We start from the raw sequence: 23,691 nt of genomic DNA on the forward strand, positions 1-23,691 counted from the left end.
ATCCTGCCTCCCGCCTCCCCCATTGGCATGGGACAGCGAACTGCAGCCAGTGGGAGCTGTGATCGGCTGAACCTGCGGACGCAGCAGGTAAACAAACCGGCCCGGTTCTCCAGGGTGCTTACCCTGGTGAGCCGCGTGCCAAAGGTTGCCGACCCCTGCTATACTCATTCCTAGTGTAGACCTTGCCTAGGACTGTTCTCACTGTCACTGCCATAAGACCACTGGCCTAACCCTTGCGGTGACCATGACAGCCTTTGTTTTCTAGGCTGGCTTTTGTTCCATTTCAAGCTGCCAAGCAAACTCTCTGGAGAACATTCCCCAAAGATCAGAGAGAGGCCCTGGGTTCCACTCTGACACACAGGACGGTTGAGTTGGCTGTGTTCGTCCAGAGGGCAGAGGTGGCATTATCTTCATTCCCATGTCACAGGCAGGACTGCCTTTATAAGCCACTGATAGATTGGGCTGTCTCCATAATAGACTTGCCAGGAAGCAAATGTCTGCACAGACATAAATCACCAGCAGACATGCAGAGCTCACAGCTAACACATCTGCATGGGCTTGAGGGATAAAGAGGCAGGCTCTTTTCCTTCTCTCTCTTTGCTACTGCAAAGTACTATTTTGACAATTTAGTGTGTGTGCGCGCACATGTGTGTGAGAGGCGAGGGTATGGTACATGTTTGGCTTGTGTAGGGATTGTATGTGTTTCTGGAGGGGCAGAGGGAGTGGTACGTCTGTGTGTGCATGGTGGCTTGTGTACGTGTGAGCGTGTTTATGCATAAGAACAGAAGGTATATTCAGGTGGAGGTGGTGCACGTGAGGGAGGACTGAGTTGGGATGCCTGTGGAGTGTGTGTAGGTGACAGTGGGAGAAGGTAGAGGGTGTTTGTGTAGGAATGATGTATGTGTCTGTAGGGGTGTGTAGGATAGGGTTTGCTTGCATCTGGGGGGTTTGGCTGGGGTTCGTGTCATCAGTGTTGGTGTACTTCTCTGCCACGGTGTGGGAGCAGGGTGTGTTCTAGAAAGGGAGTGGTGTATATGAGAAAATGTGTGTGTTTGTAGGGTGGGCGGAGCAGTGTGTGTCAGGGTGTGAGTGGCGGATATGTGAGAAGGACGTGTGTGTCTGTGGGGGTATGGGAGGGTGATGGTGGAGGTGTTCATGACTTGAGGGGTGTTTGTGTGGATGGAGTGCATGTTTGACAGTGTGTGGTTGTGGAGTGTGTCAGGTTGTGGCGGGCAGGCTTGTGATGTTGTGCAAGGCTCACTTCTGAGGCACTCAGGGTACATCACAGCCCTGGCTCCTTTGCTGACTGTTTTCATCTCTTTGAATTCATATTAAACACTCCCCTGTTGGGTTTTGTTCAGTGCCCATCCTTCCCGCCCTGACAAGGGGGCTCTCTGTACTATTTAGTGCACACCGTGGGAAGGGGGAGCGTGGGCAGAGGCAGAGAGGCTGGGATATGCAGCACTCTGTCAGTCCCCCAGTGACAGGAAAGGTTCTGGCCCAGTCGCCTGGCTTGGAGCCTGGGGATCCCATCCCTGGATCCCCGTGTGTTTTGTGGGAGTGAGTAGGAGCCCTGCTGTAGGGGAGGCATGGCCTCTCTGACCCCTCACTACCTGATCACAAAGCTGTGAGCATCGATCTCTCTCCCGCAGCCACTGTTCAGCAGGATCCCCGAGTTGCCCACGATGCCGCAGGTCCGGAAGTTCTTGCCCTTCAGGGGCGACGTCCTTGGCAGCAGCTCATAGAGGTTCTGGGAGACGTTCATGGTGCTGTCCCTGTCAAAGATGTAGTGGATGACGTCCCCAGGCTTCAGGGTCCCCTTCAGCACCGAGATGTCCTTCTCTGCATCCAGGAACTTCAAGATCTGTTTCCTTCGGGAAGGAAATAAAACAGATATAGGGAAAGCTCGTGACACGGCCTATGACTGCAAAGCACCCTCGTCCTGCTTGTCTATGTTCCACAGCCTGGCTGCTGAGAGACTGACAACCTTCGGGAGCCACTCAGACTTTAGCATTCCACTTGCTACCCCATGTGTGCTATAAAATGGCACCCCACCTTGATGTATGCATCTCCCATGCCCCCTTTTCCACCGGAGCAGGTCCTTAACAAGCCCATCACTGCCGCTCTGCTCTCCGCCAGCAGGGGGCACTGTATTTACTCACAAGGTGGCAGATTTCCTTCTCCCCAGGAGAATCTGCAGCGCACTCTGGCCTCTGCTTGTCTCCAGGAGTGGAGGCTTGAGCATGTGTCGCTCTGTTAACGCGAAGCCACCCAGCTGAGCTGGGAATTCATTTCCAAGCGATCGCTTACAGATATGAAGGCTAGCCCAGCAGGAGATAAACATTTTAGTTCTTTCTTGACTCCTTTAGATGATATACTGAGGCAATTTGCCAGCTTGCACTGGTGAGGACCAAATCTGTCTCTTGTCCTATAGGTAATTACCAGTACCTGATCTTCAAAGAGAGTGTCTGGTTGTGTCTCCATCTGAATGAAGCTGGTTTAATGTGCTTAATGCTTTCATTACTTCTGTCAACAACAGCTGGAGATGAAGAGCCATTTATTACTACTTCGGCTCTAGAGAAAAGAGAGACAGAGAGAGGAGAGACATGATCTGTTAGCTTCCCAATGGCATCTCTAATCACGCTGAGGTGGCTGGGATTCAACTTCTTTAGAAAAGCAAAATTGCAGTTATTACCAGAGCAGGGAAGGAAAGCCTATTTATCTCTACTACTGCACCACACACACACAAACTCAGACACAAATACACACAGATTTACAGATAGACACACAAACACGCGCATACACAGACAGACTGATACACAGACTCAACAGGCAGACACATAGATATATAGACACTCACACAAACAAAAATACAAACAGAGATTTCTCACAGAGACCTTAGACACGGGGACAGATTCACACGCAGAGATTCTATACACAGACAGCAAACACAGTCCTGCTCACAGATTGATGACACAAACCGATACCCCCCCACCACACATGTGCCCTTCTCACAAATGACAAATCAGATCCACCTGTTGTGGTGGGTTTAAATCAGAAAAATCTGCTCTTTACTTCACCCCAGCAAGAGAAAATGAATTTAGCTGAGATGCTGGGGCACTGGTATACCGGCAAATGCTCCATTACGAACAGCAGGGATCTTCGATAACTTTTCTTCCCTTCTGAGAAGAACAATGAGATTTCATGGCATCCACTCTGTGCTAGGGCACCAGACCCTGGCGAATGACTGGTCGGGAGGGCCAGAGAGGAAGTCAAGTACCCAGGGTGTTGCAGCTCTGGAGATGATTGTTGTGAGACCCCAAACTTAATCACTGAATCAGGCAAAACAATCGAGGCCCCAACATTTCAATTCAATTTGCATCAAATGGCAAAAATGATGGGGAACGCTGCATGCTTTATGTCTGTGCGCCTCCCTCCAAAAGAATACCCGAGAGTCTCATCAGGAAGCAGGGCATGTGTGTGCAGCCCAGAAAAACCCTTCACACTCCAGAGTACCCTGAAAAATTCACAGCCAGAGTGTTTGCTGCCAGCTAAGCAGAATGTCCCTCCTCATTGCAAGAGGCCAAGCTCAGCCGGGAGAGAGTTGGCAAATGAAGAGATCTACACCTAGCAGGTAAACACCCCAGAGAGAGAGGAATTACTCCTAGAAAGCCCCCCAGGAGACATGGGGTGAGAGTAGAAACGGATGCTTTTGAATGTACCAGGTAAAACTGTCCTGACAGTGAGCTACAGTAGCTGGGGGCATCGTGACATAAGGCTGTGTCCGTTCACAATGATGCAATGTGGGGTGCAACAGTGCAGTCTTGAGTCCATTCCTCCCGGAACACTGGCTGCCTTATGTAGGCCACCTTGGCAATTTTCCCCCACTTGGGAGGAGGGACAGCTCAGTGGTTTAAGCATTAGCCTGCTAAATCCAAGCTTGTGAGTTCAATCCTTAAGGGGGCCACTTAGAGATCTGCAGCAAAATCAGTAGTTAGCCCTGCTAGTGAAGGCAGGGTGTTGGTCTAGACTAGATGACCTTTCAGGGTCCCTTCCAGCTCTATGAGATAGGTATATCTCCATATATTATTTACTTATTAAGCGGCTTGTTTGCTTCAGATACACATGGGGAATGATTGACAGGAGATCTCAGGCACATGTGAGGATATTTAGGGACTCCTGCTACTTAATATTAGAGAGGCAAGCTGAATATATTTCTAGATGCTAGTTGTCACTGTGTGTGTATATACAAACTAGCAAAGTATGATCTGCAGAGACTGCCAATGAGGCTAGCTTCCAATCTTGCACTTCACCACAAAATCTGATCTCCTGCAAGGCAAATTTAGAAAATGCAAAAAAATGCCAAAGTTAATTGGGCGAGAAAACCTTCCTAGCAATAACTGTGATGGTTTTTGTGCTTGATGCTTTTGTATTTTGATGAAGTGTGTGGCATCACTGTGTCACAATGCAGTGCGATGACCCAGTGTCATCGAGTGTTGTCACTAAGCTACCCAATGATAGCATATACAATGTTGTGATGATATGGGATGATCTTGCAAATGACCTAGAAGGATGTCCCATACCACTGAATGCCTGTAGTGCCCACAGAATGACTTTGTGATGAAGTGAGGTCTCCGTGTCACTGAGTGGCATATGATGCAACAGAATGACAGTCTGATGTCATAGAAAGAAATCCTTTTTGTAATACCACGGTGGAAAATTGCAAAGGTGGCAACTTCCCCAACTCTCTTCCATATTCTCAATGACTGCACACTTGCAGATCCTTGGTCATTTGCAAATAATTATTGCATTGAAGTAGAGGGGGGCGATGATTAAGAAATGTAAAGAAGAAGGGAAAAGAACAGATACATTTACTAAATAAGAAGAGTACCATCCAGCAAAGAAGAAGAAGAAGATTAATAGCTGCCTTAGAGCAAAAACAAATGAACACAAAATCTAATTTACAAACCTATTAGATTTTGCTATGTAAGCTGTTCACAGATGATCTGATTGTACCTCTGCCTCCAGAATTCCTGCAAGACAAAGGAAATGCATTATTTATAAACCCAGCTCCTCTTTGCAAAGCATTGTTCAACAATCAAGAGATCCTCAAAGCTGCTACAACACTCACACTTCACACCATCCAAAATGGCAACATCCAGGGGCGGGGTCTCACGCCCTTCTTCAAAGTGGTGCCCCATTGTGACTGAACCAAAACTGGGGAGCCGCCCCCGTCTGGTAGTCCAAAGAATAGGTTAAAAGTAAATTGCATTAACCACTTTAGAGTGCCACAGGCTTCAAGTCAAGGGCCTGATCTTCTCATCCTGACAAGCTGCACTTGGAGCAAGACGGGGGTGAGCATCATGGTATCTTTAAACCACCTTTATGCTACCGACCTAAGGTAGGCCACAGGTCAGTCCAGCCAGTTCCCAGCGTGCCCCTCTAACTTACACTTGACTGTCCCAATGTGACAGCAATGTGTGGATCAGAAGAGAGCACGGATTCCCTGACCATCACCCTTTTTTGCCTGGCCATGCTCATATAACAGGGACTAGAAAGTGGGAGTCCGCATAGGAGCTAAATTTTCAGCCCATGATCATGTGTAGTAACAAAAAAATTCCAGGTGGCTGGAACCCCAGACCAAACAGCTTCATAGAGAGGAAATTTGGATCCGAATCCTGATCTGAATATCACGGCTTGGGCCCATCTCTGAACTGTACGTCTGTAGATGCCCCTTTCACCTGAGGATCTCATAGTACATCATGTTAGCCCCAGTTTTACAGGTGATATCCAGAGGCTGAGAATGTACCACTGTAGTCCTCTTTTTCCTGAAACCCCGTCCCATCCTATCCTGGTTCCTAGACTATTGTCAGCGTGGGCAAGGGGAAGGATTTAGTTTAATGGAGGAGGTGCTTTTTAAGTTGTTTGTTTCTGTGGGTTCATACTCTGAGTTTCAAACTAACATCAAAACAGCCCAGACCGCTAGGTTTTTGCATGCTGTCTGCCAACGCCACAAATAAGTCACAGAAATAGCTTTGGTCTCCCTGACGGATGACCATCACATGGCAATGGATACACGCCAAATCTCAGCCTTTGACAGTGGATCCCAAGGGCCCATTTACAAGCCCTGGTTGGGGTGGACAGCATGGCTCCAACCTGGTCCTGATCATTTCTCTCCAGCAGATTCCAGTGAGTGGTGAGTAACTGCTCTTTATCCTCCTAGCCCTGAGAGGTTCAGTGCCTCAGCAGTCAGCCCTGGCCTCCATCCGTTACAAGGTACAGAAGGGCACTTCAGCAGAAATGATCAGATTCCATGGCCTGCCCTGCTACCAGCATGTTGACAAGACCCCTGGCTAGACTACACCTCCCATCATGCATCTACAATGTGCCACACAGCTTAGTCAGAGGGAGGACTGCACTGCATCATGGAAGCTGTAGTCTGGCCAGAGAGCCCAGCCCATCGCACAGAATGGTGTTATCAGGCAACCCAAATTTCAGCTCCCATGAGGCAGCACACCACAATAGAGAAACACAGTTTAATGTTAAACTGACTTGAAATAAATGTTTTAGTTCAGTACAGCAATCCAAAATATTACATTACCATTTGAACTGACCTGAAGGGAAATAGTTCATGTCAGTTTTCCCAAAGGAAAATAAAAAATTTGCAGCAAAATCAAAATTTTTCCCTAGAAAATTTTGATTTTTCCAAAACTGCATTTTCCATCAGAAAAATTCCCAACCAGCTCTGTTAATAATAACCTCACCTGCTATCACAGGTGTCTGGCTTCCAGATCATCAAAGTAGTGCACAGCCTAAGGGTCACACTAAATACATCTTTGCTTCTCAAGAACTAGGTAGCAGCAGTGGCGAGGAATGCCTTCCTCTACCTCCAGGTCACCCGGAGACTTCATGCTTCTCTCTCAGAGGAGGATGTGGCAAACAAGATCCACTTCTAGACTGGACTCCTGGAACTGCATTTATCTTGGGCTGTCAGTTAAGGCCAGCCAAACATCTCCATTCTGTCCAAGAGACAGCAGCCCGTCTCCTGGGCGAGTCATGGGGAATACTTCATGCCAGTACAGTCTCCACTGGCTTCCTGTGCCCAAGACTGGCTCCAATTCAAGGTCCTGATATTAGTCTATGAAAACCTTTGGGTCAGACTGCGATACCTTACCACAAATAGTCTCAATGAAATCATGGGGACTATTTGGTGCAGCCTATTATGGGCTGGACTAGATTACCCAAATGAAGCCTTGTCATTCACGAGCCTGAGACCACTGCACTCACCAGAGACACAGAAACTAGATCTTCCCAAAGTCAGACTCTTGGGAGCCAGAGGTAAGACATTTCTAGTGCTGGCACCCAGGCTGATTCTACAAGGGGAGAGTGGGGGAAAAACAGGACAAACATCCAATCTGCTGACTGCAGAGCTCACTCCTTCTTTAGCCTGGCATGCTCAGGGAATTGGCCCCCAGTTCCTACTGATGCTCAATAGGAGTTGGGCATGTAATTCTGTTAGACCAATTGGAAAATAACAGCTTTAAGAGGATAAGCAAAAGAAAAGAGTCCTGTATCTCCAGAAAGAATTTGAGTCTGGAGTGAAAACTCAGGGAGCTGGGAGACAGGTTCCCCTCTTAATACCAAATTCTCTGAGCAGCTTATCTGGACATGGTACTTTGGAACATGCCATCATATGCAGTTCCTGCTTCCCACAGGACACTGTATATTATCAGACTGGAGGGATCCCTCCTGTAACAGCTTTTTCGTTCCTTTGACAAGTCTGAGAATCAATTGCTATTTCATCTCGTCAAGGGTGTGGCAGGGCTGATTCCTTCAGAGAGCATTTATCAAGCATCCATTTTAATAGGGATCACCGCAGGGTGGGAGAGGCAGTCTAGATTAGTGTGCAATCTGTGCATCCTTTTCAAACCCTTGTCCTTTGAAGAAGCTGCTCAATGGGATTCACGCTCCCTCACACTCTCTGTAATACAGATAGGGACTGGAATTAAGGGCTTAGAAAGGGAAACGTTAGTTCCCAAGTACCTGAATAAGTGGTGCCCAAAATCTCTGTGACACGCAGGAAAGGGGAATCCATAGAAATTAGAAGATGGAGAAGACCCTTGTGGCTGGGGCTGCATCAAGCTGAGAAGATTGGTTAATCAGCGGAATGATGTCAGTGGAAAGACTCAGGTGCCTAAGGACAAAGCTGTATTGACCTCGCAGTCATGTGACGAGAGGGAATGTGAAATGTGATCCATGGCAGATGATCACCCTGAGCCAGTTGAGCAGAGCTCTATTTCCAGTGCTCACTGGTTAATGACCTGATAGGAAAATAACTTCAGGAGAAAAAGAAACAATGGCCCTGCCTGCAAATATTTTTTGTACATGCTTTCCCCTTTTCTATCACCGTTTGTCAAGCTTTTCTCTCGAGGGTGGATTTAAAGCTTGCAGTTCGGAGGGCATGTGAAATGCCAGTCTAGGAGAGTGCTGCAGGCATCTGAGGCCCATCTGGGATTGGAGAGGTATCCTCCCATTTGCATCTCTAGCCTGAGGGCATCGAAACTAGATCTGATGACGGCTCTCACATAAGGGAATCGCAGAAGAACTCTATTCCCAATGTCTCCAAGCTGGTGGCATCTCAATGTGGTACAAGTGTGGCCTGATGGAAGGAGTTCAGGCAAATGTTCATTTCCCCAGCTGAAACATGCAGCAAATACCCAATGTGAGGACATCTGCAATGCTAATCATGGTTACTGCAGCAGGCACGCAGCTGGCATAAAGGATTCTGGGTGGCACTCTCTTGAACTAGGTGGGCAGATGAAATGCTGCTCATGGTGACTGCGCCAGGTCCTGAGCTGATTTCATTTATTCTTAACCATCACCTGAAGCCTCAGTGTTGACCACTGGTTTGTCATGACATCAGGCTTGGACCAATGGTATGAGCTGGGGAATCTTGTTTCCCTCCAGTGAATAAATACTAAAAATATGGTTGAACTCTGCAGCTTTCCTCTTGCAGTCTAACATTTGGATACTTTCCCGTCATCCTCCTCTGTACAGTTAAAGTCATCATGTGGCATGAACATGGTCTGCAGGGCTGCTTGTCTCTTCCCAGCTGGATCACTGGGCAGCTCTCCAATGGTGACTGTCCAAGCAAATATATTGTTTAGACACCGTGATCCTGACAGGGAAAAGATTTCCCAGGTTTCTTATGCTCACAGACAACACATGAAGGGCACTACCCCTGGGCCACTTCACTTCACTGGCCTGCAGAGAGGAAAATACTAAAAGGTAGGCGGTCCTAATTAAAAGAAACAAACGAAAAAGTCAGCCCATTTTACTCTAGCTCAGTTGATCCAGCTTTAAATCTCTCAGCCTCACGTGGTAAAGACCAGCCACTATTAAAGTTATACAGACAGACGTTGATGTAAAAAGCATCCTAATGCTGCATGGCTGTATTCACTTATTAATCTAAGCGTTATCAGTTTGATCTTGTAGTCAGCACCACAGCATACTAACCTGCTTCCCAATTCCATTCACATAGCTCAGGTCCTTTGACTTCTGTTTGGAGATGTTTTCCAGTGACAAAGTAGCATAGATGTATGGTAGTTCTAAATCAGTGATGAGTATCCTGGGCTCTTTTATTTTCGTGTTGAGGTGGTGTGGCTGAATTTGGGCTATGGAAGATGTTGTGTTGGCCAAGAAGTGCTGTATATAAATGTAAGGTGACGTGATTTATAAATCTCAGGGTGGGGAGGAAAGATTGTCCCATAGTTCAGACTCTAGAGTCAAATGAATCATTTACAATGAATAATTTATTTGAAGAATTTTCTATTCACAACTCGTTTGTGACCAGCCTGCGATTTTTCTCGAAAGCACTTTTTTTCTGAAATGATTTGCTCACTCTTCTTTGGGAACCGTTCTTAGTCCATAGCTTATTCACAAGCCGTGTGTTGTGAGTTTTCGATATGCAAGTTCCAATCTGCTTTGATTGGACAAGTATGTCACATTGCACATTTGGATGAGTGGAACTCTGGAGGCAGTTTTCTGGTCCAAATTCTCAGGATTACGAATTTGAAATATACTCCCATAGCCCCTTAAAAAGCACAGTTGCCATAAACATCCTTGCCAGTCAGCTCTTTCATTGGAATATTCATGGAAAATGAACCCAAAAAAGGGCACAGTAAAAACGAACTGGCTGAAAAATTACAAACAAAGCTCAATGATCATTTTTGCAATATTCACCTTGTCCTAGTGGATCTATAGCTAGTTCTGCCACAGACTTCCTGAGAGACCTTGGGCAAAGCCATTTTAGCTCTGTGCCTCAGTTTCTTCCCTTTGGAAAATGGAGACATAGCTACATAGTCCATGGGGGTGGCGACTGTTAAACTAAATTCAAGCCCTTTGATATTCCCAGAAAACAGGTTCTATTGAGGTACAATGTATCATGGTTATAACCAACGATCTCAAATACTGATTCATTAAGTTCCACCACCCTCTTTTGAGCCAAGTACATTTGATCATCTCCCTGTAACAGATAGGGCACAGAAGGTAAGTGACTTGGCCACAGTCACCCAAGCAGACAGTGTTGGAACAGAAACTCACTTATACACACAAACATTCAGGCACAAATTTACACAGAGACATGAACTCATAGACAGACACACAGCCTTACAGACAGACACACAAACACAGACACACTAACACACACACACACACACGCACATAGACTCAACATGCAGACACGTAGATATAGACACAGACACACACACAAACAGAAAACATACAGATTCTCAGAGATCTATACAGACAGCAAACGCAGTCCTGCTCACAGATGCTAACACATCCAGATACCATCCCCTCCATCCTCCGACATACTCTATCACAAATGACAAATCAGATCCACCTTGTGGAATGGACTGAATCCACATCAGAAAAAAATGACCTTTCTGTTACCCCAGCAAACAAAATGAATTTAGCTGAGATGCTGGGCATTGAATGCAGGATTTGGTACTAGTGGTAAATGCCCCATTATGAACAGTAGGGCTCTTTGATAACTTTTTGCTGAAATCAAACCATCTTTGCAAAGCCTTTTGATATTGGTGAATTGGCAAATTCCCACCAAAAATGTTTCACTGATGTTTTTCTGACTAGCTGTAGATTTGGGGTTTTGGCTTGGCTCTTTACAGAGGTAGGAGCCAACTGTAAGATTTGGTTTTGAATGACGAAATCCTCATCTGCACCCAAAATGTGTAGGTGCTTGGAGCTGCGATTTGCTGTGGGACAATGCCAGGTGTGATGCTGTCTGGTGAAGGTTCGGTCTGAGTCCAGGAAGCTTGACTGTGGATAGTTCAACTCGGCTTCAGTTTATACATGAACCTTTCACCTGGATATATGAGTCTGTCTTGAAAATGAATTTGGTGTCTTACCCGGTTCTCCATTTGAGTATATTACAATACAGCACATCTGGCTCAAGACCAGCTGTGGAACAACAGTGTGTGCTGTACACAAGGAATGAACCTAATTGATGGAACAATGTGGGATCCAAGCATGGACTAGCAGCAGGTATCAGAAGTGAAGTGAGGTGCACTGGAAAAATTGTGCAGGGCCTAGGACTGGGACAGCAGTGGGTTCTGCAGGTCAGGCTGGTTAAGGCGATTTGCAGAGCTGTGTGTGTGAAACTTGAGTGCTGGCCTGCAGTATGCCTGGCTCTCACCACCTGTCTTAGTCCTAGATTTCTGTAAGTACTAACCTGACTCACAAGTCAGAAATCAAATTCAAAGTCAGTAGAGAAGTGAGGGGATCAGAGAAATATTTTTGACTCTTGAGGTCAGATACTTAAAGGCCCCCTCTGATGCCACTCCTCCCAAAGCCCAGATTTGTCACTACCATAGACACATCTTGCTGAAACATATCACATTTCACAACCCGCTGTAAGGAGTCAGGACATTTGATAGTGCCAGATTGTCTGTCGTCGTCCTCCCTCGCCCGACTTTTTAGCAGTGGCCTTTACACTTGCCACTGCAGGGTATGAAAAAGACCAAGATTGAGAGGACATTGGAGTAGGGGCCAGTAGAGAGACCTGTCAACTCCCACTCTCATGGCAAGTGAGGTTCCCTCTTTTGGGATTAGGAAATTGTGAATGCGTTTCTCTGCTGGGATGAAGGACCTGGCAATGTGTCTCAACGAGACATTTGAAATCTCACTTGTTCGCGTTGTCACAGCTTGGCAGTCTTGGTGTTAAAACCTTCCTAAATATCAGATGCTATTTTTAGAGCTGTGAGCTTAATTCCTCCTAATGTCATGAGACTGAATTCTAGAGACTGCGTCCATGCTGAGCGTTTCAGGGAAATTCCCACATCCTTGCTGTAGGGCTGATGCAGCTCCACCAGGACTAGTAACAAGGGGAGTGCTGGTGGAGACAAGCCACTGGTGAGGTCTAGAGCAGAGCTAGAAGACACACTGACTTCTGAGCTATGTTACAACTCCCAACTTTGCTTGCGCAAATGGAGATGCACTGGTGCTAGACCAGTGGTGGGAGAATGCCCTACAACTCTCTGTGTAGACATGGCTATGCCATTCCGATACTGACTTCAGAGTAGCCCTTCTGGATCTACAGCAGTGTAAATGAGAGCAGAATTTGGCCCTCAGTTTTCTGCCTTGTCACAAATAAGTGTTTGTCTCATTGCAAGTGTAACCTGAAGACACAGGAACCGAGACCCCATGCATAGTGCCTGAGAGAGAAAAAGCTAATTACATTGAAGTGCTGACATGGAGAAATCAGTGAAGAATCAGCATGAAAGGAACAAATCTAAACATGGAAGTGCAGCTGAGGTAGCCTAGAATGAGGCAATGGAAAGGAATCCTCAAACTGCCTTTCACAAGGAAATGACGCTGGGACCCATTTTCATTGATGGTGATGGGATTTAAGCAGCAAAGTCCCTTTTCCATTGCTTTCAAACATGCAACCCAAAGAACCAACAGATGGGAAAATGGCACTTGGTGCAACCAGAGCAGCACTTATTATGGGTTATCTCAATCTCCTTTGGTATCTGTCTTGGCCTTTATTGAGCACCCAGACCCAGGCGATCTTGGTTCTTGGTTCTTGACTCTTTCTCTTCCTAAAACTATCTTACTGTCTCTTTTTAACTTGTTTTAAAACAGTGCGTTAGATGGATAAAAAAGGAGGCATCTCTGAAGCGTCAGGTTTCAGATTCACACACAGGCCCAATATAATGGCAATGGGGCATGACTTATCAGTCAGATGCATCCGACGAAGTGGGTGTTCACCCACGAAAGCTCATGCTCCAATATGTTTGTTAGTTTATAAAGGTGCCACAGGACTCTTTGCTGCTTTTACAGATCCAGACTAACATGGCTACCCCTCTGATACTTATCAGTCATTATTACTCTTGTTTTATCACTGTTTTATAGTAAAAGCAGTAGCAGGCCTCAGGAAGTGGGGTTATCCACACATTTCACATCACCACACATCTATGCATACAGCCACTGTGTTATTCCTCATTTATCTCACAGCAGCTCTTTCAATAGAAGCATTGGCTCTTTTTGGAGCAAAACACCTCTGCCTGATCCCCACATTTGCTCTTACTTAATCACAGCTGAATTTACACTAATGAAACACCCAGCAAAGGAAGACAAGAAGCAGCCACACAGAGTTCGGAGAGAGACAGGTTATTTTGTTTTTTTTCAGTTTACTTGGGTAAAAAAATCCCCTGAAAACCCTGAGAGAGACTTGGACAGGACTAGAGGAAACATCACTCTAAGAGTGACAGGTGCTTCACCTCCGAGACAGAAGCTGCAGATCAGAGTGCCTGGAAGACCTAAGCAGACCATGAGTGCTCCATGGACCATGGTGAGAGATCCTCTGGGCCATCAGGTTGTCACTCCAGACTTGTCAACACAATGAAGTTAAAGTATACAAACATTCAGCCATCATAACTGACCCCAGAAGCCCCCGCTGTTGTTTCTTCTGCCCTACAACCGCAAATGGAAACAAAAGCAAAAGCAATGGCAGAGCACCAGTTAATGCTCAGTGAGCATTCAGAAGCCAGCCACAGTCCTGCTGTGAGATCTGAAGCTGGCCAGGCTGAGGATCTGTTGCACTGTGAGGGGAACTCTCAACTGAGAACCCTCTGCCACTGAACCGGGAAAGCTGAGTTCCAGATAGTGGTAGTAGACACACGACTGCATATAAGGAGGCAGAAAGGGGGTCCCAGGGTTTAAACATTTTCACCAACAACGTCTTGCGTTGCACTTCCAGCTGAAGAAGTAACCAAAAGAGAGTACAGACCTGTAAGTAAGCATAGAAACCCACACCAGTCAAAGAGTGAGGTGCCACTGCGTTCTGCAGCCGCTACGGCTTCCAGAAGCTGGATCAAGGGCAGGGTTACAATAATCCAGCCAGGAGGCATGGCTGGGAGAGGCCAGCTTAGAGGAAAAGCCACAGTATCCTGGAAATGGGCACTACAGGCTGCTGTTACTCTGTGCACATCCAGATGAAGTGAGGGATTCAATGGGACTTTTAAATTACATTAGCAAAGAGTAGCGTGCCATCCTTAATTTTCCAAGCTGGCCAAAAATCACTGGCAACACCATTCATTTGAAAGAGTAGTATATATTTTCTCTAGAACGGAGGCTGAGAGGCATGCAGTCTGGTCCAGCAGAGAAAGTGTTAATATGTATTAAGCATGACTCAGGGTATGTCTACATCTAAAATTTTGCAGTGCTGGTTGTTACAGCTGTATTAGTACAGCTGTATAGGGCCAGCGCTGCAGAGTGGCCACACTTACAGCAACCAGCGCTGCAAGTGGTGTTAGATGTGGCCACACTGCAGCGCTGTTGGGCGGCTTCAAGGGGGGTTCGGGGAACGCGAGAGCAAACCGGGGAAGGAGACCAGCTTCGCCGCGGTTTGCTCTCGCGTTCCCCGAACCCCCCTGCAAACCGCAGGGAAGGAGACCTGCTTGCACGGAGGTTCGGGGAACGCGAGAGCAAACCGGGGAAGGAGACCAGCTTCGCCGCGGTTTGCTCTCGCGTTCCCCGAACCCCCCTGCAAACCGCAGGGAAGGAGATCTGCTTGCACAGGGGTTCGGGGAACGTGAGAGCAAACCGGGGAAGGAGACCAGCTTTGCCGCGGTTTGCTCTCGCGTTCCCCGAACCCCCCTGCAAACCGCAGGGAAGGAGACCTGCTTGTTCGGGGAACGCGAGAGCAAACCAGGGAAGGAGACCAGCTTCGCCGTGGTTTGCTCTCGCATTCCCCGAACCACTCTGCAAACCGCAGGGAAGGAGACCTGCTTGCTAGGGGTTCGGGGAACGCGAGAGCAAACCGGGGAAGGAGACCAGCTTGATTACCAGAGGCTTCCTCAGGTATGCTGGGATACCTGCTTATTCCACGGAGGTCAAGAAAAGCGCTGGTAAGTGTCTACACTTGATTACCAGCGCTGGATCACCAGCGCTGGATCCTCTACACCCGAGACAAAACGGGAGTACGGCCAGCGCTGCAAACAGGGAGTTGCAGCGCGGGTGATGCCCTGCAGATGTGTACACCTCCTAAGTTGCAGCGCTGTAACCCCCTCACCAGCGCTGCAACTTTGTGATGTAGACAAGCCCTCAGTGTCAAGTGTGCACCAGGATGGCTTATTGATGAAGTCACCTGGTGTCAGCAAGGGCATGGGCTCTCTTAATGGCTGTGATGGATAATCAGGGCAGGGAGGGATCCCTGCAGAACTGGCTGGGGGACACTATCCCTTTAAACTTCACAAAGGGAACCACGTTTTCACTCTCAGTAACTGACAATAATTATTCCACCAGCCTTTGTCTCTCCCTGCAGTGAGAGGCAGAGGGACAGAGCAATTATTTCCCACCATGCCACCCTGGCTAAGGTGAATAAGAAAACAGCCATGCTCACTTGACAGCTTCCCCAAGGTGTGTTCTAGAGGGATGCCTTACAAGGGAACTTTGCCCTGAGTATTTCAGGGGAAATAAAGGGCACAGCACAGAGGGACCTACAGGAAGGAAGTCTCCACAAGATTAAAGTTCCAGTAGGCTGGAATGAAGCACATCTTTGAAAACTAAGGACCAAAGTCAATTTGAAATGCCAATACTTCATAAGGGCACCATACCAGAGAGAGGTGCATGGACTTGCCTATCCACAAAAGTTGCACTTCTTTTACTATGCCCGTATAGCTAAAGTGGTACAACTCATCTAATGTGGACACAGGTCTACCACTATAAAGGCATAGCTTATCCACATACAAGGAGGGAAACTATTATCTCACTAAATGAATGATCTGGGGGCCACGGTAGGGGGTTGAACCAATATAACTTGTTGGTACAAATCCCACCCCTAATGGACTTAGTGATACTGCTACAAAAACAGTGCACAGGCCACACGGAAGAGAAAGAGAGGGATGGGCTGATGGGCTGAGCACAGTGCTGGCAGCAAGTAGTTCTTGAATTCTAAACCAGGCACTGACGCCCTCTGTTTTAATTCTTTGCCTCAGTTTGTCCCCATCTGCAGGAAGGTGAGGTGGCTAATAATATGTGGAGCAGCAAGAAGGATTGCTTGAGAAACAAACAAATCTAGTGACTGGCTTTCCCTGAAACATCTGTTACACTTCAGTAGCTCCAGCCACCCCTGCTCCTTAGCTCTCACTCTGTAGACTGTGATGCTGAGGACTTCTTGTCCTTGGAAACAGCCTGATTTTTTTTGTCACCTGGCCAATTATATTCACACCCTTCACTTTGCATTTAATGAGCATTTTATCCATTCGTTCTTTTACTGGGATGCTTGAGACTTCCCAGTGTTTGAGGGTGAGACAAGAAGGTTGTTCCCCTCCCACCCAACCCCCTTCCCATATGAGCCATCTTCTTCTGGACAGGATGCATGGCCCCAGGGCATGTGTAAAAGCGGGCAATCTGTTCCTCTCCTTAGAAGCATGTCTAAGCCAAGGAAAGACAGGAGGGGAATAGAGACAGCCCTGATTTGGTTACTTGGTCCTTCCAGAGGACACATGTCAGACTGTGCTTTCATTTCAATAGGCCAAGAAAGCTGAACAAAGAGAAAGGAATGGATTGAGAGCAGAGGAGTGGGGCTGAAACACAACCTGGGGGTTGAAATGTGGGGAGTTGAAATGCAGATCTGGATGCAAATCCAGCTTCCTGCCATCTCTAATTTAGAGCAACTTTGCTCTCAAAGATGCACTAAGGACTGTTGGAAAACTTGGAAACATTCTGTTTCTCTGTGTTGTTCCCCTTCTATTTTGCACATTTGCAGCTAATCTCTCCTCTTTGTATGCATTTAGGGTATGTCTACACTGCAGTGAAACACCTGGAGCTGGCTCATGTCAGCTGACTCGGGCTTGTGGGGCTCTGGCTATGGGGCTGTTTAATTGGTTTTTAGACATTCAAGCTCAGGCTGGAGCTTGGGCTCTGAGACCTTCCCTCCTCAAGGGAGCCTCCTCTCAAGCCCGAATGTTTACACCAGTGGTTCGCAAACTTTTGTATTGGTGACCCCTTTCGCACAGCAAGCCCCTGAGCATGACCCTGCTTCTAAATTAAAAACACATTTTTAAATATTTAACACTATTGTAAATGCTGGAGGCAAAGCGAGGTTTGGGGTGGAGGCTGACAGCTCGTGACCTCCATGTAATAACCTTGTGACCTCCCACCCCCACCGAGCAGTCATGACTCCCAGCTGAGACCCCCTGGTCCACACCATAATTAAACAGCCCCATAGCCCAAGCCCTGCGAGCCTGGACTAGGTGACATGGGCCAGCCATGGGTATTTAACTGAAATGTAGACATACCCTCATGCCTCCAAAAGATGCTGGAGTCACACAGCCCTGAGTCTGAAAGCCAAGATTGTATCCCCAGAACAGGTGCAGAAAAAAACAGTAACAACTTCACTACATTGCCCTGAATTGTGGTAGCATCTTGGGGCTCCAATCAGAGATTGGGACCTCTTAGAGCAAGGCCCTGTACAAACATGTAATAAAGAGCCAGTTCATGCCCTGTAGCATTTACTGTCTAAGGACAACTATGCAGATGAACCTCTGAGGACCATTCAGTCCTTGGCCTCCTTGCAGGGGCCACCAACTAGGGGGGGGAAGGCAGACTGTCTGTTTAGATGATGTGTTTAGCAGTATATGAACAACTGGGCGGAGACCAGCAAACACGTTTCAGAGAGGCCATCACCTGATAACAGGTGGACCCTTCTGGACTCTGCTGCCTCTTCTGCACCTGGATTCGTATGCAATCCCTCCTTTGAGGGCCTGTCCTCCTCTCCACAGCAACAAACTCAGATGCCACAGACTGGGGATACGGATCCTTCAGTAACACGTGTCCAGTTTTCATCCAAATTTATATAAGAATGAGGTCTGTGTTTGGGGGGGATGAGGATGGAGGGGCACAGAGAATCTCTAATGAAAACTATGACTGATCAGTAATTCCATAAGATGGTTTTTTGCAGAGGTGCCTGCAAGTGTGAATGAGACAGACCCCAAGGGGATAGAACAGGGGTCCACAACCTTTGGCATGTGGCTCACCAGGGTAAGCCCTCTGGGGAGCCAGGCCGGTTTGTTTACTTGCCACGTCCGCAGGTTCAGCCAATTGCAGCTCCCACTGGCTGCGGTTCACTGCTCCAGGCCAATGGGAGCGGCGGGAAGCAGCGGCCAGCACATCCCTGGGCCTGTGCTGCTTCTCGCCACCCCCATTGGCCTGGAGCAGCGAACCGCGGCCAGTCGGAGCTGCAATTGGCTGAACCTGTGGACGTGGCAGGTAAACAAACCAGCCTGGTGCTGATCCTGGCGAGCCGCTTACCAAAGGTTGCCGACCTCTGGGGTAGAAGCTGGGTGAGAGAGAAGAGGAGAGGTGGAGAAAGACAAAGGGAGAGGAAAACTTGGAGGGGGGATTAGAGCTGACGGAGGGGAAGAGAAGCCACCTTTTAAATACATTGCAACAGCTTTCTTATTTCATAAGAGCTGCCAAACCAGACCAGAGCAATGGTCCACCTCGGTCAATATCCCTGTCTCTTGGTGACTCAAAGGAGAGTTATTGCCCTCTGTAACCTCTCCTGCCCTCAGCACCAGGAAATGCACCCGCTATAATGTAGTAATAAAACCATGAAGGGGAATAATGAATTTATTTTTATGCAGCCAGTGGTGTGCTAGTCACTCTTTGTGCTGGGAAGGAGGACAGGAAATCTTTCCCTGCTCCTAACAGGAGTGAGGGGACCCTTGTCGTTTTAGCCTGGATGGTGTTAGTGTGACTCTTTTGCCGCCATGCTGCCTGCAGCAGCGAGTTCTGCAAGTTAACAGAAATCTGGAGCTATTTATAAGGTGTTCCCTCCATCCCCACTCTGTGCCCCCATAGAATGCTTGGCCTTTCCATGGTTATTATGGGATGGAGTCACACCCAGCGGTCACCTGGCAGAGTCCCCAGGCCAGCAGCTACAAGAGACCCACCCTGCTCAAGGCAGGGAGCTGCTAACCTGATGCTGGAGTGGAGGAGGGAGAAGCCTTCGGAGCAAGACACAGAGGGGTCCAGGGCAGGAATGGCGGGCGCGCAGCGAGTTAATCAGAGAACCCCAGCCCCACCGCGAAACCCCTGCACATTTCACACTGGGCTCTCTCTGCTCCCATCCCATCTGGACCAGAACCTGTTCCCTCGTCCCCATCCGGACCGGTCCCTTCCCCCCATCCCCATCCGGATCGGTACCGGCTCCCCCGGCTCCATCCGGACTGGTACCTTCCCCCCATCCCCATCCGGACCGGTACCGGCTTCCCAGGCTCCATCCGGACCAGAACCTGTTCCCCTGTCCCCATCTGGACCGGTACCTGTCCCCCTCGTCCCCATCCGGACCGGTACCGGCTCCCCCGGCTCCGTCCGGACCGGTACCTTCCCCCCATCCCCATCCGGACCGGTACCGGCTCCCCAGGCTCCATCCGGACCAGAACCTGTTCCCCTGTCCCCATCTGGACCGGTACCTGTCCCCCTCGTCCCCATCCGGACCGGTACCGGCTCCCCCGGCTCCACCCGGACCAGACCTGTTCCCCCGTCCCCATCCGGACTGGCACCTGCTCCTCCCATCACATCGGCATCCTACCCGCTCCCCATCCCGCCGGTACCGGTGCCGTCATCCCCCATCGCTAGTCGGGCCGCTACTTGCTCCCCGCGCCCCTTGTTCGCCTCTCAGAGACCCTCGTTCCCCACTTGCTCAATCCCTGAGAACAGAGAGCGAAACACGCCCCCTTCCCACCTCGGCAAAGACAAGAGACCCGGAGAGCCAGACAAAGAAACTCTCCTGAACCCCCCGCCTCTCCTTCCTCTCTCCTCCGTCGTCTCCTCCCCCAGCACCCACCCCAGCATTCCTCTCCTCCCCCAGCACCCACCTCTCTCCTCCCCCAGCACCCACTCCAGCACTCCTCTCCTCCCCCCAGCACCCACCCCAGCATTCCTCTCCTCCCCCAGCACCCACCCCAGCACTCCTCTCCTCCCCCAGCACCCACCTCTCTCCTCCCCCAGCACCCACCTCTCTCCTCCCCCAGCACCCACCCCAGCATTCCTCTCCTCCCCCAGCACCCACCCCAGCATTCCTCTCCTCCCCCAGCACCCACCTCTCTCCTCCCCCAGCACCCACCCCAGCATTCCTCTCCTCCCCCAGCACCCACCTCTCTCCTCCCTAGCACCCAACCCAGCATTCTTCTCCTCCCCCAGCACCCACCCCAGCATTCCTCTCCTCCCCCAGCACCCACCTCTCTCCTCCCCTCAGCACCCACTCCAGCACTCCTCTCCTCCCCCCAGCACCCACCCCAGCATTCCTCTCCTCCCCCAGCACCCACCTCTCTCCTCCCCTCAGCACCCACTCCAGCACTCCTCTCCTCCCCCCAGCACCCACCCCAGCATTCCTCTCCTCCCCCAGCACCCACCTCTCTCCTCCCCCAGCACCCATCCCAGCATTCCTCTCCTCCCCCAGCACCCACCTCTCTCCTCCCCCAGCACCCATCCCAGCATTCCTCTCCTCCCCCCAGCACCCACCTCTCTCCTCCCCCAGCACCCACCTCTCTCCTCCCTAGCACCCAACCCAGCACTCCCCTCCTTCCCCAGCACCCACCTCTCTCCTCCCCCCAGGACCCACCCCGGCACCCTCTCCTCCCCCAGCATCCTTCTCCTTCCCCAGCACCCACCCCAGCACTCCTCTCCTCCCCCAGCACCCACCCCGGTACCTCTCTCCTCCCCCAGCACCCACCCCGGCACCCCTCTCCTTCCCAGCACCCACCTCTCTCCTCCCCCGGCACCCACCTCAGCACCCCTCTCCACCCCCAGCACTCACCTCGGCACCCACCTCAGCACCCCTCTCCACTCCAGCACCCACCCCATCACCCCTCTCCTCCCCCGGCACCCACCCCGGCACCCACCCCATCACCCCTCTCCACTCCCAGCACCCACCCCGGCACCCACCCCATCACCCCTCTCCTCCCCCAGCACCCACCCCGGCACCCTGTCCCCTCCAGCACGGAGCACCCCCTTTCCTCCGGGCAGTCGACGCCCCTGCAGCCAGCCCAGCGCCAGCCGTGCCTCCCGAGCGCCCGTCCCGGAGCCGGCTCCCCGGCGGGGCAGGGCGCGGGGCCGCTTACCCGGTCTCCTCCTCCTCGAGCTCCGAGATGTCCACGAAGACGAGGAAGCCCACGAGCAGGGTGAGCAGCGCCAGCGCCCAGCTCCGGCACGGCAGCTGCATGGCTCCTGAGCGGGGCGGGGGGCGGCCGGCTGGCTGGGGTCCTGGGCGGAACCCCCGGGAGTGGCAGCAGCTCGGGGGCTCGCCCGAGAAACGCCCCCACCTCCTGCCCGACTCGCCGGCTTCGCCCTTCCCTGAAGCCCTGGGGTGGGCAGGCGCTGCTGGCAGAGCCCTGTCCCCTCTTTGCAAAGGAACAGGAGAGCGCTTTTCCCACCCTCCCTGCCACTGAGAGAGGGAGGGAAGGAGACAGACTGGGAAATGTATCCCCCTCCTCCCTCCCTCCCCCCCCTCAAAGTTTGTCTGACACACAGACCAGCACCTGGGGACAGCACTGAGCTCCTGCCTGCACTCCCTTGACACAGACAAGGGCAGGTGGGCAGGGGCAAATGCTTTGTAACATCCCCCTCCTTCCCAAGTGTGGGGCAGATCCACACGCCTCTCATGGCATTGGAGCTGCTGTACCCTGGCACAGGCAGAACCTCTGGCCTCTCCTTATGGACCCATGTGAGATCTGCTCTGTACAGAAGATGGACTAACTTACCCCTGCCTGGGGTGTGTGATGAGCTTTCATTCATTAATGTCTGCTAAGTGGTAGGAGATTCTCAGATGAAAGGCACTCAATTACTTATTATTTGTACTACCCTATCACCTATCATGGACCAGCACCCCATTGCACAGGGGTCCAAATTTTATAGCCAAGCCCTCTAGATTTGTACTGGCAAAAATGCCCATGGAAGTATTTTGCACCTACAAAATGATGTGTGCACCAGCCTTCCTGTGTACACAATCTGCACACATAAATATAGGCGTTGCAGGAATTTTTGTAGGACAATTGCTTATGCATATATTGGAGGGAGTGCCAACTGGTGGCAGGTTTGGGACAAAATATACTATTAATAATGATGATTGTTATAATCATATTTATTACAGTAGTGATTGTACCTTTCCCCTTCTTGTATAATGTATACATTAAATGGAGTCCTTTGGGATAAAGAGCACTATATAAACATAAAATATATGATTAATAATTAACATTCCTTATTAGTATTAATATATAATACGGGGAAAATAAGTATTTGAAAAGTGTGATGCTGCTTTTGTAATAATACATTATTGTCCTGGTGTGACTCAATCTCACTAGTTACATCAGGGATTAATTTGGCCCATTGTGTTTACCAGCAAAGGAACACAATAGTTTTACTTCCTAGAGACCTAGAGGTGCCTGTCACACAACCAGCCCCAGTAACCTGCTGCAAGCTACCGCCAGAATCTTGGTTTCTATGCTGGAAAGAAAGGGCTGCAATGTCTTTCACAGGCAGGGTTGTGTGTGTGAGTGTGAGCGGGTGGGAGGAGGGAAAGAGGAGGAGGGGTTGGACCAGAGAATGACCGAGGAGGTCCTTGCCTTCCAGCTCTGTTATCTATGAGGCTCTGTTTCCAGGATGGATCCTGCCATGGAGGAAAAGGGCCAGTAATGCAATGGGGTTAGCCAAGGCCGAGCTGGCCTGCTGTGTCCAAACCCCAGGCTTGTTGCACTTGACTAAAGGTTGTGGACAGAACAGTGAACTATCTGGTGTTACACTTGCCACCAAACTGGAGAGGTATGCAGTGGATTATAATGCAGCAGATATGAGAGGCACAGATGGGGGGGGGGAAGTAAGGGGGGGAGAGAGAGAGACTAATTACATATTTAAACAGCATCTTTAGCCTGAATAGGACGACTATTAAGCAAAACAGGGCTATTAAATGGGACCACTTGGAGAACTGCCATTTTCTGTTCTACACTCAGTTGTGTACTGGTATAGCTATGTTGAGTAGGGGTGTGAGTTTTTTATTAATAGAGAGATTCTGGTTCAAATCCTGATGTGGATGCAGTTATATGGGACTAAGGTACACTGATAAAACATGACATGCACTATAACGGCCCCCACTCTGGGTGTATGTGG

General features: G+C 49.7%; 1 protein-coding gene across 1 annotated transcript in view; it reads right to left on the minus strand.

Annotated features, from left to right (window-relative positions):
* ST8SIA2 (ST8 alpha-N-acetyl-neuraminide alpha-2,8-sialyltransferase 2) overlaps nucleotides 1-21,763 on the minus strand; it is a 47,841-nt gene extending 26,078 nt beyond the window's left edge. The window contains exons 1-4 of the mRNA XM_030578484.1: nucleotides 21,651-21,763; nucleotides 4,979-5,033; nucleotides 2,449-2,582; nucleotides 1,614-1,871 (exon numbers count right to left, since the gene is read on the minus strand). Coding sequence (XP_030434344.1) covers nucleotides 1,614-1,871; nucleotides 2,449-2,582; nucleotides 4,979-5,033; nucleotides 21,651-21,751 — 548 coding nt within the window. The 5' untranslated portion in view covers nucleotides 21,752-21,763. The remainder of the gene's footprint in view (nucleotides 1-1,613; nucleotides 1,872-2,448; nucleotides 2,583-4,978; nucleotides 5,034-21,650) is intronic.
* Nucleotides 21,764-23,691: the final 1,928 nt, after the last annotated feature.

This window comes from Gopherus evgoodei, chromosome 10 (genome assembly GCF_007399415.2).
Source record: "Gopherus evgoodei ecotype Sinaloan lineage chromosome 10, rGopEvg1_v1.p, whole genome shotgun sequence".
NCBI lineage: Eukaryota > Metazoa > Chordata > Testudines > Testudinidae > Gopherus > Gopherus evgoodei.